The 16,679-nt window shown below is 35.5% G+C and overlaps 1 protein-coding gene across 1 annotated transcript in view; it reads left to right on the forward strand.

Annotated features, from left to right (window-relative positions):
* Nucleotides 1-16,679, forward strand: part of PCDH15 (protocadherin related 15) — a 416,523-nt gene that overhangs the window by 237,807 nt on the left and 162,037 nt on the right. The window contains exons 16-17 of the mRNA XM_089897353.1: nt 1,442-1,666; nt 14,240-14,356. Coding sequence (XP_089753479.1) covers nt 1,442-1,666; nt 14,240-14,356 — 342 coding nt within the window. The remainder of the gene's footprint in view (nt 1-1,441; nt 1,667-14,239; nt 14,357-16,679) is intronic.

The raw sequence follows: 16,679 nt of genomic DNA on the forward strand, positions 1-16,679 counted from the left end.
AAATATATGTGTCCTTCTCACCATGTTAAGGAGATTGGAGTTGATCCAAAATGAAATGGAAAACAAGAAGAATTTTTAGGCAGGAAGGTGACATCATAAAATCTGTGCTTTAACAGCGTCTTTCCCATTGTGATGTTGATAACTGTTTGGAGGGGGCCAAGACTGACATTCACAAAGATGCTTGCTTTACTGCATGCATTTTTTAACGCACCCTGACCTTCCCCACTCTGTCCTTGCTCCATTCCATTTCCTCTGCCAGAGCTGCCTTTGCCAGTCTCTACTACTGAATGAAAGAGTCATCTATAAGACTTCCTATTGAAACCTGTTTTTTCAGCTGTTTTTTGTTTCGCTTTAATGTTTCGCTTTAATGACTTTATTTTTGGAAATGGGAATAAAAAAAAATTTTATTAGAGTATAGTTGATTTACAATGTTCTGTTAGATTCTGGTGTACGGCAAAGAGAATCAGTTATACATATACATATATCCACTCTTTTTTAGATTCTTTTCCCATAAAGGCCATTACAGAGTATTGAGTAGAGACCTGTGCTGTACAGTAGGTCCTTATTAGTTATCTATTTTATATATAGTAGTGTGTATATGTCAATCCCAATCTCCCAATCTATCCCTCCCCAACCTTTCCCCCTGGTAACCATAAGTTTGTTTTCTACATCTGTGACTGTATTTCTGTTTTGTAAATAAGTTCATTTGTACCATTTTTTTAGATTCCACACATAAGTGATATCATATGATACTTGTCTTTCTCTCTCTGATTTACTTTATTCAGTATGACAATCTCTAGGTCCATCCATGTATCCCTTTTATTTTGGTATTTCTGTCTTATTTCTTCTTTGAGACAGTAATCTGGAGGGTAGGTATCTTGTTTGTATTCATCTTGTGCATCTGTATAGCACCTTGTGCACACTCAATAAGTATTAGTTAAAAGAAGGGAGGTATAATAGAGTGATCTCTAGAAATGTATTATAGGATCTTTGTGAGAAGATATATTTACGTTTTCATATAGCCCTTTAATAACCTGTTATGTTTATGGAAAGCACACACTAATACTTATTTTTATTTAAGGTATTATTTTTCATGGTTATACAATCGTCAGGAAATAATAAGCAATCATTTATGACAATATTTATTTCTTTACTGTGGTATGATCCTTTTCATTAGTGATTTTTTCAAATAAAATAGATACAGTAACAAGATCAACAATGACAAAACCTCATGGGTCTCTGTCTCTGACTTGTTCTCTTTCTCTCCCTCTCCCTCTATCTGGTAAATTACTTTAAAAAATGTTTCTCTCTGAAACATGCCTTTTGATCATCATTCATTTCATGCTGTTCTAGGTACTGACACATGACTTCCATCAGTCCTGCATTTCTTTATTTTGGCAATGGCAGTGATATAACCATTCTTCTTCTTAATTTGTTACAGGCCAAAGATGTTGACCTCGGAGCTAATGTATCTTATCGGATAAGAAGTCCGGAAGTGAAGCACATTTTTGCACTACATCCATTTACAGGAGAACTCTCCCTTTTAAGGAGTTTGGACTATGAGGCATTTCCAGACCAGGAAGCAAGTATCACTTTTCTAGTGGAGGCCTTTGATATTTATGGAACAATGCCACCTGGTATTGCTACTGTCACAGTGATAGTAAAGGTAAGGAATATAGATGACTTCTGGTTGCCTACTTTGTACTCTCTACATGTAGTTCCTGTTTTTGTTATTTTCTTAAATCCACACTATAGTATAATATCTGGGGGCAGGATTCATAATTATATGTGGTACCAGAGCCAGAACATAAAATTTTGAATGTACAGTATTTACAAAGACTTGGGAAATAACTATATTATTTAACTTATAAAAAATAAGTTTGAAAGAACCACTAAATAAGAGTTCAAACACTGTGTCTCCCTGGGTCCACCATTAGCTCTGTGACTTCAATCAAGTCATAATTTCTCTAGACTACACTTTAGTCCAGATTCCACAGCACCAGGGATAATAACTTCATCCAAATCCTTCAACTTAAAAAAATAAAAATTAAAAAAAAACATAAGAGGATTCTGAAAGTTTAAGAGTTCTAAGCCCCCAAGAACTAGTTAGTTTAGTTTAGTTGGAACTCAAGATTCTGGAATGAAACAAGCTTTGGAATCAGATGGAATTGGGGTTAATTTCTTGCTCAACCATTTTCAAGTTCTATGACCTTGGGGACTCTCTCAACCTCTCTAGATTTGCCTTCTAGCTTAATAAAATACCCTGCACCAGTTGATTGCCTAGAAAAGCATGTCGTCTTCTACCTTTAGGGTTTCTTGTGATTGTTAAGCTGTGTATTTAAAAGAAGACATGAGGAAAGATTCATCAGTTCTCACATGTTAGTGTATATAAAGGTCATCTGAGCTGCATACCAAACTTTCAGATCCCTCTTCTCCTTCCCAAAGGGGCACCTTTCTCACAGGAGCATCTGAGACATCAGTATATTAGAAAAGTACACAGATGATTCTTACACAGGTTGTGTGAGTATCAGATGTTGAAAAATATACTTCAGTTACAAATATACACATACAAATGATCCTCGAGCTGCTTTATTAAAGGTGTTTAGTACTAAAAAATGACTTCAAATGACCTTTATTTCTTTGGTGACATAAAATAAAAGTGCTTTCATAAACATGTTTTGTATGATTTTTGGTCAGGGGAAGAAAGTACAAATTTGAAACTACCCTCTTAACATGTTTTCTCTGGTACCCGACTGGAGTTTGAATGGTTAAAAAGAGAGAGCTAGTCAGAAAGAAACAGATTCACACAGAGTGAGAGCAAAAGAGTGAGAGAGGAGAGAAGGAAAAGGAAAAAGGGAGAGTGACAAGGATACAGAAGATCTATATGATAAATGAAGATTTTACAAGGAAGCTTATAGAAAGTTTCAATAAGTCCGTGAATGAAATACGTGAATAAGATTAATTGGGTAAGCAATTTAAGTTCACTTTAATATAGATATTTTAATTCATATTATGTTCACAAATGTATATGTTCTACAAAAAATATATGATTTATGATTATGACTCAGATTTTGCCAGGTAACCACTGAGACCAGGTTTCCATGTTAAAAAAATAAAATCTATGAAATTAGACAGAAGAAAACATGGAAGTATGTGTAAATTTTGAATTAATATTTAGTTATAGATGGTAGAACTGCAATACAAATTTGGCAACCACACATTGGTCTGCTATACAGCGGGACTATTTGTACTTCTTGCAGTCACCTTACATCACTAGAAATGTATCCTAACTGAATGGGGTCAAGTTATTTGACTCACCAGTTCTGTTAGGTTGTCTGATTCTGGAGATCATTCAGAAAACCATAGGAACCTATGTTCATTTAAAGTTTGCTGCTTGAGATGCCTAGAATTACAATCTGTAATGTGTTTGAGGTAAACTGTTTAGCAGAATTCACCTATGATAAATTACTCAGGACTTTACACCATCTGGTTCTAGTTGGCTACCTAAAGCATGTGGAAAGTTCTGGGAATGACTTCAGTTCTTGAAAGCAGCTTTCCGTAGAAGGCTGTATGTACACAGGTTATAAGGCACAGAAGGTCATAGGCAGCTTTTGTACAATGTTCATTCTTAAAGGGCACTGCCAGGTATAAATGATGGTACAAGAAATCATCACTTTTGTTTGATTGTTTACCTGATAAATAAGGTATGCAATTGGTTTTCTTAGACAATAAAATATTGATATGAAAACAGAAGATTGTTAAAGATTTCACCAGTATATGATTAGCATAACTATATTTATCATATAGGTAAATGCTCTAATGCTCTTGACTGTAAGATCTTTGAGTGTGGATTTTCTTGTGTGTTTTGCTGTTGTTGTTAAGATAATCCTGCAATCAGGGTGGGATGTGGGGATTATTCCATTGCCTTTACTTTACACTTGAATTAGGCTTATCTGCTGGTACACACATGATGTCACTTCTTCCCTGGAGTCCTGCTGTCTTCTCTAAACTATTGGGTTGGCCAAAAAGTTCCTTCAGTTTTTAAGGAAAAATAAAAAACACATTTTTCATTTTCACCAAGAACTTTATTGAACAATGTGTTCACCGCTTTACTCCACTACCTTCTGCCATTTTTCAGGCAACTTCATAATTCCATCTTTGCAAAACATTTTATCTTTTTGATCAAAGAACTGTTTCAGGTGCCTTTTACAGTCTTCCAGGGAATTGAAATTTTTTCCATTAAGAGAATTTTTTAAATACCAAAATAAATTGAAATCTGTAGGTGCAACGTCTGGTGAATTAGGGCGGATGAATCACAACTTCCCAGCCAAGCTGTAACAGTTTTTGCCTGGTCATCAAAGAAACATGTGGTCTTGCATTACCTGATGGTAACAGGTGTTGCTTTCAATTGGTCTCACTGGGAGCAGCACTTGTTGGAATTAATTGTTTGGTTTTCCAGAAGGAGCTCATAATAGATGACTCCCTTCCAATCCCACCGTATACACAACCTCACCTTTGGATGAAAATGAGCCTTTGGTGTGGTTGGCGGTGGTTCATGTCACTTGCCCCATGATCTCTTCTGTTCCACATTATTGTACAGTAGTGCCTTTTCATCGCCCATCACAATTTGTTTTAAAAACAGAACATTTTTGTTACGTTTAAGAAGAGAATCCTATGTGGAAATATGGTCAAGAAGGTTTTTTCTCTTATGTGGAACCCAAACATCAAAGTGATCAACATAACCAAGCTGGTGTAAATGATTTTCCAACACTTGATTTGGATATTTTGAGTATGTCGGCTGTCCTGCGTGGTATAACGTTGATTGTTTTCAATTAATGCCTCAATTTGATTGCTATCTACTTCAACTGGTCTACCTGACCGTGGAGCGTCGTCCAGTGAGAAATCTCCAGCACGAAACTTCACAAACCACTTTTGACATGTTTGATCGGTCACAGAACCTTCTCCATACACTGCACAAATCTTATTTTTTTGCGTTTCAGTTGCATTTTTATCTTTCTTGAAATAATAAAGCATAACATGCCAAAAATGTTGCTTTTTTCTTCCATCTTCAATATTACAATGGCTACACAAAAATTCACCAGTTTTGATGTTGTTTTTTTTAAACGCACGCTGATATGGCAGCTGTCACAATACATTCTAACAATTTTTTCAAATGAAGTTAGCTACTAGAGTTACCTTATGGAAAAAACTGAACGAACTTTTTGGCCAACCCCAATACATTGGAAAGGGGAACACAAGTCCTTTCCATTCTCAGATGCCCTAAAGCTATCTGGAGTATTTTATTAGGGTCTGCATTCCTTCTTTCTCTGGGGTCCACGATGGTTCTGTATCTACTCCTTCCATTTTGTGTTTCTCTATCCTAAGAATTTTATCTGTTTCAGGGAGTTGTAAATGTATCATTTCAGGGACTTAAAATGTTATTCAGCATTAAGTTCTCTTTGGGAATAGCAATGTGAACTATCAAAATCTTTTCTTGGGTAAGCTGCTTTTCTATTTGTGTCTCTCTTTCCTGAGACATTGATTTTCAGTGCTCTAGTAGTCTAGGGAAGGATCAAGGAACAATACAAAATCATCGAGGGCCTGAGGGGCTTCAATGCATATTTAGAAATATTATTTTGCCACAGTATTATGATATGACATTTAGAAATTTAGAAATCTGCTTACAAAAATTTTAGGAACATGATAATATTGGTGGTTATGAAGATGCCATGATAGGTAAAGACATGAAAAAGACTAAAAGATGAGACTGACCTAAATGAACTAAATGAGCAAAATGGCTTCTGGACCATCTACCTGGTTTTGCCTACCCATATGCTTTGATGGTGTTGAACACTAAAAACATTTTAAATAGAAAAAATGGTCCATCTATTGGCTGTTCTGGGCAATAAGTGAAGAAAAGATTTGCTACTAAGGACCTTCACCCTATAATTCCCAGATTCAAAGATGGATGCTCAAGTGGTATGTAGCCTTCTCTCTCAGGATAGATGTGGTTGATAATGGAGAGTTATAATCCCTCATAGACTCTAGCTTGGCTGCTCTGATTTCAGTTTAGACTTATGTGCTTGGATTTTTTTTTTTTTTTTTTTTGATGGAAGAAGTCATTGGTGTCAAACTGAGTCCCAAACTATCATCTGAACAAGCAGGATGTGCACTAATAAGATTCATTCTCTATCTGGGACTTAAGTCTCTTAAAATGCCTTCTACATTCCCTAACCACCCCTTTATTTTAATACAGGGGATTCACTCAAGGATTTTACATCAGCTTGTGCGAAATGTTGCTCATTGATGGGCTCCTTCTTTCTTTAGAAATAAGAGTGATTTTATAGTCTCAGTTGCTCTGTCTTATTTAGAGAAGTCAAACTATTTCATTGGTCAGGGGTTCCTGACCTATACAAAGTTATTTCTGGATTATTGTACATTTAAAACAAAACTTAATATTTAATTCTAGACATTTTTCAGTGCCACTTTGTTTTCTTTTTCAAGATTATTTAACCATAATAAAATTTGGTGAACATTTCTCCAAATGCAGGCTGACACTTGCTTTCCTTTCTCCTGATCACTCAGGATAAGATTATCACAAAGAGAATTTTAAAACTGTATTGTATACTATTGGGGCCCATAAAAATATCATATTTGTTTGTTTTGAAGAGAAGAGTGGAATACAATTCTCATTTCTCTACAAATGTAAATCTTTCCCAAGCTTGCAAATTTTCTGCTGTTGGTCTGTTTACTTGCAGTACTGACAAGCTGTTTTACTGATAACATAATTGCATAGGATTTGCCAAGAGATATTTCTACCCAAAACAGTCACCAAGGGGAAAGCATCTTGTAGATCTTTCTTTGAAAATGAGCAGAAACATAATTTCTTTTGTAAAGAAGGAAAAAAAGATCAGGTACTTCCTATCTAGTTCATCAAACTTTTTTAAAATTGAAGTGATAATGGGGAAATTGAAGTATTTGAAATAATTGAGATAATATTTATTTCAAAGGAAAAATATTTTCACAGTAGAAGGAAAATGGAATTTTATCACAGACACCTGCAAAGAGCTTTCTTGGTGTCAAATTTCAAGGATCCAAAACAAAACTAATCATGATCGTACAAGTAATATGTATTTTTGTTGCAAAGGTTTTGCAGAACATTTATAAGACAAGGCCTTTTTCATTGTATATTTATTAAATATCTATAAGAATTGAATCTGTGATAATAGTAAATTACATGATATGGGTAAACCTCTGGAAAATGAAATAAAATTCTAAATAGTTTTACACATAAAATCCAGAGAAAAATCTGCCCTTACAAACTGAGTTATAATAATATAATATAGAAAATACACGGAAAGAGAAGATCTGTTTTCTATAGTAAGCCAAAAGCTGAATATAAGCCAGAAAGGTTGAAATATTTAAATATGTATATAATTCTGGGTAGCATTAAAAGGAATGTAAAGAACTTGTCCAAGATAAACAGATGACTTAAGTCATTTGCTGATTGTAATTTTAGATAGAATGGCTGCATGCGAGTAGGAGAGAGAGTGAGGGAGATGCTTCTGTGAAGGAAGGAGACTGAATTCACCCCTGGTTGTGTTTACCTGTAAAAGAGGGTGCAGGTATGGGAGTAGGCAGGGATAGATGGAGGGACCAGAAATGAAAGACCATCTAGAAGGGCTGAGGTTATTAGGAAACACAGTGAGTCTCGGAAGATAGAGCTAGCATTTTCATCTTTCAGAGTGGTTTCTTCTTCTGCGAAGGAAAGGAATGTTCCTACCCCCAAAGTGTATAGGAAAGAAGATAGATAGAAACTCAATGCCCAGTACCAAGGTGGCAAATACTATGGACACCTGACAGGCAGTGATTTGCTGCTGATGTTCTGTGGTGACAGTATTAGTAGAGTCCTTGTTTTGATTTGGTCAAAGGAGCTGTGGTTTGAGAGACAAGGAGATAATCCAGGATTCAAACAAATCAGAAACTCTGGACATTTCAATATTTATAGCATCTTTCCTTCCCTTGCTCTGGAGGGAGGAGACTGAGTAAAAGATATCTTCAATGGACCAACTAGTGGGATTATGGTCTAATAGATTGATCATTATTTTTTTTTTATTAAAGTATAGTTGATTTACAATATTGTTAGTTTTAGATGTACAGCAAAGTGAGTCAATTATACATACATATATTTTTTTCTCTTTTCCATTATAAGATACTGAATATAGTTCCCTATGCCACACAGTAAATCCTTGCTGTTTATCTACTTTATATATAGCGGTGTGTTAATCCCATACTTCTAATTTAACCCTCCTCCCTCCTCCCGATTGATCATTATTTTTTATGACTTGCTGCTTTTCACCTTGAGGTTGGTTCGCCTGGAGAAAATACCCATTTAGGACTATGGCCTTCAAATATTACCCTCTGTTCTATTCTGTGCTATCAGATTCTTAAGAGTATATTCTTTCTAATATATTCACTTCCGTGTTTAAAGAATATGAATACATCAAGGAGGGCGTGTCATAGGGCTGATTCAGATGGTTTCTTAAAGTATCTGCCTATTCTGCTATCCTACAGCTTTACAACAAAGATGTAACATATTTTCACTGAAGAACCAAACCAGAGGAAACAGATAAAAATGTACAAGCCCAGAGATAACATAATATCTCAAACAGGAGTAATTTATATTGCTATGGCTCCCCATATATCACCCACTGATTTCTGGGAGTCCCAAGAAAATGCTTTACTTATAGAGTATACACAATTAAGTAATTTTACCCTTCAGTGATTATCACATTCTTCCCTGCCTGCCAAGGCAAATGAGACCAGGCTTGCCTTACCACAGCTCTCCCAATGGGGACAATAGATGCTGATAAGCCTTGTTGATACTAGTTACTGCTAAGCATTGGTACCATTTTCCAATCCTTTCATGACTATAGCTGCGATCTCTACCCCAGTGAATTGGCTGCCTCATACTGGGGGGCACTCTTGATATGTTGGTGTCCTCAGTATGTACTCTGAGAACGTGACTTCACCAAAGTCATACAGTATTCCAAACAGTAATAATTTGTGCCTTCAATATATTATTATCATCAGGGTCTCTCATGATATACTTCATAGAGCACTAGCTCCTCAAGATGGTACTGGGTGTCTCATACACAGAGTATTACATAGACAAGTAGATTTGGGAAACACTGGTATATATAAAAATAAACCGATATCTATGCCGTAGGCCTTTATATAGGAGCCTTAAATATGCTAGTGTATGTTGTGAATCTCAAGAAAATAAAATGTGATTTCCCACCATTGATCGTGGAATTTCTTTTTATTTGTAAAGCTTTTGATAGGACTAATTTTCCAAAGAATGCAATTTGGAAAAAACTTTATTAGGTTTTAGTGAAAATAACTATTTGTAGGGTTAAATATTGAATAAGTTGTTTAAAATGTACAAATACGACTGCTGAAAGTCTCTTTTTACCAAAAAAAAAAGCTTCATAAATAATTATAAAAATTATCTTCAGGGAAATAGATTAGAATTATGCAGTGTTTAGAAGCTTGCAAGGTTGCCAAGATAAAATTGTAGTAACTAGTTAGAAGAATTCTTAAAAATGTAAAATATTTTTGGAAAGAGGTATTTAAAATTTTATGTGTGGAATTTTAATGAAAATCCTGCTCAAGTCATTTTATGTATAATCTTCTGATGACTTTGCCAGTTCCCTTTCTCCTCACCTGCAAGTAGCAGAATGATGCCTTTAGGATCCGACATACCAGAATTAAATCTTAGCTCTACCCTTTATTAGCTGGATAATCATGAGCAACTTAATTTCTCTAAGCTTCAGTTTCCTTATTCTAAAAATAGGAACAATAATAATAATAGCTAACATCTATTTTAGGCAAATTAATTGAGATGATAAATTTAACACACTTAGCATAATGTCTGATATACAGTAAAAATAAACCATATACATACACACATACATATATATAATTGTGATGCACTTTTGAGGAAGTCTGAAATAGGGTGATGTTATTTGAATTGATGCTCAAATATTCAAGCTTAGAATGTGCACATATTCTCCCAATTGACCACAGTGTCATGGCTTGGAAAAAAAATCCAAAAACCCATCAACTGCCTTCCCCCTATATTACCATTCCAGTTCAGAGAAACTAGATGGGAATGGAATTTTGTATTAAATTAGTGGGTTTGTCAACATTACACAATGTTAACCTCTTCTAATTTAACCATCAATTTTGAAGGACTGTTTTACCTGCCAGAGTGCATGAGTGATGAGGCAGTTGCTCAGGTAACAGAGATGCATCCTATGTGAAATTTAAACTCCTTACTATATATTCCCATCACATCCTTATATTTTCTCTTTCATAACATCCATCACACTTGCTAATATTTACTTATTTTTTGCTTTCCACACTAAACTGTAAGCTCAGTACTAGCAGGCACTGTATCTTTCTTGGTGGTAACCATATCCCCAGCACCTAAAGTACTACCTAATGCACAGTGGGAGCTCCATCAATATTTGTGATACTGAGAGCTATAGTGTACATTTTGCTACTTGTGGCAAAGTGTAACATTGATTACCTTACATTAGGGATAATACTATCCCCCAAGAATCCAGAAAAGCTTCAAACTCAGAAATAAAACCAAACCAAAACAAAAAACAAATTTAGGCAGCTAAGAAAGAATCTTCCCAGTACAGGTTTTGATCCAAAAACAAAAAAGGACATTGAGGTAAGTTTGTAACTTGTGTTTAAGAGAGCCCCATGCAAAACATAGAAGGAAAGATTTGTTTGGTTGGTTGGAGATAGGGCCTTTATGACCCTATGTGGCAGAATCACAAGAGAAGGTAGAGAAGTCAGAAAAGACAGAAAGGCAAGTAAAGAAACCAAGACGGAAGAAACAGCAGAAGGTAGATAATATAAAAAAAAACAACTGGAACAGTAAATAGAGGGTGTCTGGTAGTGCAGAACAGAACTGGTAACAGGCAGAGGAAAAAATCAACTGTGTCGTCTGCCAAGGAAGAGGAGGCATCAGCTCCATAAGCCTTAAGGGATTTCAGAGGGCAGGGCAGCCAACGGTTCTATGTGGCTAGTGATAACACTAGAGGGTACTGTAGGAGCCATTCCACCCACTGGCGCACACCATCTGGTCTCCTCACAGAGCATGCATGAGCGCTTAAGATGAGGGCTGACGTTCTCTTTATTTTCATCATTTAAAGAAAGATGATCGGAATATAACCAGTTAGTACTCTTCTGTCAGGAAAAAAGCCTCTTATCCAGAACAGCTTTCAGCCTATGATTCCAGAAATTTAAAATTCTGTCATCTATTTCTCATCGCTTTCAATAGAGAACGTGCCATTAATTTGTAAATTCACCAGCAAGTTCCTATCTTCCTGGTATGCTCATTAAAAAGGGTTCCTTAAATCTACTCTGTGGTCTGTCAAAGCAGAAATGGTTTCTGTGATTATTTTAGACTTGAGTTTAGAAAATAAGTAAATGAAACTCATATTTTCTTTCTCTTAGATAACTACCTTCAGGTGCAGTTTTCGTTGCTTGATACATGGAAACTAATTATGCGTACTTGTACAACAATCTTTTTTTCTAAGAAGATCAAGTCTTAGTTCAAGATGGTAATATTCAGAATACTCTTTAGAAACATGAAAAGTAATTTTTGTTCAGACCAACAAAAAGTATAGCCACAGAAAGGAAACTTAATAATAAACTTGTTAACAAGAGAATAGAAAATGAAATTTTATTTCTGTCAATACTGCCCTCTAGTGGAACAATGGGCAACAGAATAGGGCTTGCGTTTGGAGAGTGGAGTTTATCCTTAATTTGCTGCGTAGTAGAGCATTTGTACAGAAGCAGATTTATGTACATTTTTCTTCAGACATCCCTGGAGCATAAATATAATGAAGTATTGATTATGCTCTTTGGCATTGCATTTCAGTAAATTCTCTAATCTGAAATAATGCATCATGCAAGAACTGTGTGCAACTGGCTACACAGCTTAGCCACAGTGAAAGATTGTAACCTCAAAATATGTACAATGTACCAGAAGAAGAAACACAGCTACAATAACTGTATTGATTTATTCTTCACGTTGTCAGTGGCAAGCAGACCAAAGGGGGATACCAGTCTTTTAATGGTGTTCAATTATTTAGGTTTCTGTATAATCAGTTTGTGAAGCCAGATTATAGAAATGTCCACTGTGTGTTCAGTTAGAAGGTGATCAGTGACTACTTTCCTGGCCAAAAAATAAAAAGGCTACTGTACTCAACACTGTCAGCGGCTGTATTGACATAACTAGGAAATCACATACTATTTTCCCTGAAGAATTAAGATTACATTAAGATTTTTAATGTCCCCTGCGGGGGCGGGAGAAGAAAATTCATAGGAATATATTGAGTTTATGTGATTTGGGAAACTCATGTAGAGAAAAATCACAGTTGGGCTCCTTTTCTAACCTTCAGAAGTTATAATTTAGGAGTGCAAGAGGAGTTCTACCCCTTTGGTTACAAGACTCACTTGTTAAAATAATTGGCACTCTTGAAAGCAGGAGGAAGTGTGCATGCAAATGTTTTATATATTCACCCCCTGCCTGAAACCTCAAGATCAATACCCTCCACTCTCCTCATTATAGAGAACCAGTGCTTCCTAGGTTTATTTACTTGTTCAGATTCTAAAGCTCATCATTTATAAAGGAAGTCTTTTTCATGTAGAGGCTGTGAATACTACATGTCAAAACAGAGAAAATGATGTTTTTTATTTTTCAGTTTTGCTTACAGCTCAAGGTCTCCAATTTTTACTAGAATCTACAGGGTTTTTCAGATTCACGACTCAGAAGTCAGCTCTATTGTGAACATAAAAGCAAGCTCAATTTGATTGTAATAGTTAATTATCCTGACCTCTTTGCAAAAAGAGGTGTTTATAATCAGTTAGTTTGTGTGTTTCCAATTTACATTGTGCACAAAAATTGTTGTATCAGAGCAAATATCAAAGACTGTGTAGAATAATTTTCTTCTTTTGTTTTTAACATCAAGTGAGAAAAAGATGACAGGGAGAATAAGATAACTAACAAATTTAGTTTGGGGCTCAAATATATTTGACCAAAAGTGCCCCGCAAAATGCAGGGTGCAATGATTATTTTTTTAAAAAGTAAATTTAGGAAAGATAAATCAGCCAGGTTAATAAACATTATTTTTGAGAAAAAAAATGATTTGAAATTCTCCATCAAAGATAAAATGTTTGAGAAAAACATGGTCTTGCTCTCAGGAGGCCAGACTAATTAGTGGTTTTGCCAAATAAGTAGATTAATTTAGGCGACGTTGCTAAGCTATCGGCAGAATCAGTAACTTTACCTGTCAAATGGCAGTTAAGTGACAAATTCAGGAACATCTTTTCTTGAGCCACCACACTGTCCCCAGAGCCTAGCATTGGGTCATAAAAATGGGAGGAACCGGATAAATATCGTTTAATGAATAAAAATAATAGCAATGCATTTATATCATTGAATTGTGAAAATTTAAAGGATGCATATAAATCACTTTGAAAAATCTTTAAATAAATTAAAATTGTTTTCTGACTGAGAACATCTAACCTATGTGTCATTATTGTAGTGTGGTGCAGGGAAAACATCCTTTAATCATTTTATGTTTGTAAAAATGTAAGATGGCATAAAAGAATATTTCACAATTTGCATTTGAAATGTTCTAATCATACTATTATGCTAAGTATATATATAAAGAATTTGCAATTGCAACAGAAACATTAAAGAGCTTTCTTTAAAAGCAACAACAACAAAACAAACAAAAATACTGTCTTCTACACCTGTCTCATAGAAGGGCACCTTTTATGAATGTTTTCCTGCTTTTCAGAGTTCAAAACTGCATCATACCATTAGAAGTACCTTTAGAGAAAATTTCACACATCACTCCAAATATCTGAAAGATGTATTTGGAGGAGCACAGGGTGCGTGACAGCCTCTTTACTTGAGTAGAATGGCCTTTGGTAGAATGGGGCAGGTATCACACACATTGATATTGTATAGGAACTCTGGCAGTTTCCTCTGGGGTGCCATTCTGAAGTGAGTGTAATGGAATTGAGAGGATGGAAGGCTGACAGTGGCAAACGGGTTGTGTGATATGAAGAGATGGAGCCGGTCTAGTCACTGTGTACCTCACCTGGTTTCAACAGAAGCACTAAATTCTTAATTGTGTTTTTACAGGATATGAATGATTATCCTCCAGTATTTAGTAAACGGATCTACAAAGGGATAGTGGCTCCAGATGCCGCCAAGGGTACACCTATCACAACCGTTTATGCTGAAGATGCAGACCCTCCTGTAAGTAGAAGACGTTGATTAACACCCTGAACTAAAGTGAGAAAAATCTTTAACACTTATAAATGACCCAGTTCCCAAGACAGTGCAGTGAGTCTGTGTGAGTTCCACTCTGTTCACTCACATACATTTGATGTACTTTTGCCTGTTGCATCCACAGGTACAAACCATATTTCAAGCAATTATTATTGAACTTAGACAATTAGGGATATGGTTTTTGTTTTACTGGGATTCAACATTTACTGTTTATCAATTTATCTAGTACTAATGATAAATATGTATAGAAAGAATTGTCTACGTTTGTAATCAATATCATTCAGGTTCTTTATTTAGAATATTGTAAGCTGAATTTAGCCTGGATAAATTTTATCCTTAGGTATTTTACATTTTATTCATATTTTGTTAGCAAACACTAAATCAACATATGACATAATATTATATTGAATGTGTTAATTTTGGTAAACTAAAGTTGTATTGCTTTTAGAACATATTTAATAGATTCTTTTATTATCCAGAATTTCAGGGCATCTTTTGAGATGCCCTAAATTGTCTTTCAAGATAGAGGGTTCCTAATTAAAATATTATTATAGCAGAAGTGAGGTAAATTTTCCTGAATATTGTTTCTTAATGTATTAAAAATAGCATATAAAACTAATAGGGCTTCCCTGGTGGCGCAGTGGTTGGGAGTCCGTCTGCTGATGCAGGGGACGCAGTTTCATGCCCCGGTCCAGGGGGATCCTACATACTGTGGAGCAGCTGGGCCCGTGAGCCATGGCCGCTGGGCCTGCGCATCCGGAGCCTGTGCTCTGCGACGGGAGGGGCCACAACAGTGAGAGGCCCGCGTACCGCAAAAAACAAACAAACAAAAAAAACCTAATAGTACCAGTATTAAAATGCTTTCTGTAAATAACTTGAGGGTGTTATAGGTATTAACTATTTATTCTCATAATAGCTGAATGATGAAGATTTGAATTTTTTACCTTGGGTGAGCTTGAAGTACAAGTCAGTGGCTGATATATTCTAGAAAAATGTTAAAAGTGTTAAACCATTTTAGAAAAGTAAGAAAATAGAAAAAGATCTCAATTTTATAAGTGATTTAAAAATTCAGTTTTGTGTTGCTAATATAAACAGTATTTATGTAATGCTATTTATTTAATAAAATATAAATGGCAATCATAACATTTTTCAGCTTCAGTTGTGACAAGCCCTATAAAGTCTTTTGTGACTATGACGTCTTGAAAAATAATAATGTTAACATGAAAGCAATGACCTTTCACTCAGAAGTTCCTTTTCTCAAGTGTGTTAAAATGTCTTTGAAACTGATTTATTGAATCTTGGGAAATACGACAGGCAAAATTTCATAGCCTTGGACATACCAATAGAGATGGTGGATGTGAAATTGGTGTTTTGTCTGCTTTTTAAGTAAACTGTCAGAGGTACAAAATACTTTGAAATTAGGACTACAATTCAATTGTATTCAAGATGTGTTTTGAGCACCAACTCCATAGTAATCACTGTGCTAACCAGGTTTTGCTCTCAAGAAACTGACAATCTCATAGGAAAAGCAGAACTGCACATAGAAACTAAAAAGCACTGTATTGAATGAGCGTACGTGTAGGGGAGGAAGACTTTTCCTTTCTTCCCCTCTAGGCTCTCTGGCTGGTCTAATAATTAAATTGACATAAACAGATTAACAGGAGAAAAACAAATTTAAATTTGTACCGGAGCTCATAAAAACATGATGCTCAAATAAGTGACTAAAGTAGGAAGCTTTTATACCTTTTAGACCAAGAAACAATACATTTGTGAAGAACCGACAAGATGAAGGGGTTTGGGCTTGGGGTAGTATTTTAGTAAAGAAGTAAAAAGGTTTGCTTACACGGCCTTCTTGTCTTTGAATTCCCTATCTCTGGTAGTAAGGATTTCTTCCTTTCTCCTGGTGCAGGCAGGATACCTTTCACATGGGAGATTTATTTTCTGCTTTCAGGGGGACAAAGAGGAGTCAGTGTCCATCTTATACTGACTGTTTCTTAAGTAACTTTAATTCAAAATAATCAATATGCCCAAGTGGCATATTTTGGGCAGACTGCCGTGAACCCTGTCATAAGCCAACACAGCATCTTAAAATACTAATATTTCTAAGAAATTTTCATTAGCACAAAATTTAAGATAGTGTTAAGCTTAATGACACTAATGATGAGAGGCTAAAAGTAGGCCTGCTGTTTACCTATGTGGGATAGACCTCAAAGCCTTAGCATGGATGGCAAAATCCTCACTTCACATGTGACACCGTGACCTTAGTACCTGGTTTGACATTCAGTCACTG

The sequence above is a fragment of the Delphinapterus leucas genome, chromosome 16 (assembly GCF_059928025.1).
Source record: "Delphinapterus leucas isolate spDelLeu-1000000601 "Yukka" chromosome 16, BTC_Dleu_Yukka2, whole genome shotgun sequence".
In the NCBI taxonomy this organism is placed as follows: domain Eukaryota; kingdom Metazoa; phylum Chordata; class Mammalia; order Artiodactyla; family Monodontidae; genus Delphinapterus; species Delphinapterus leucas.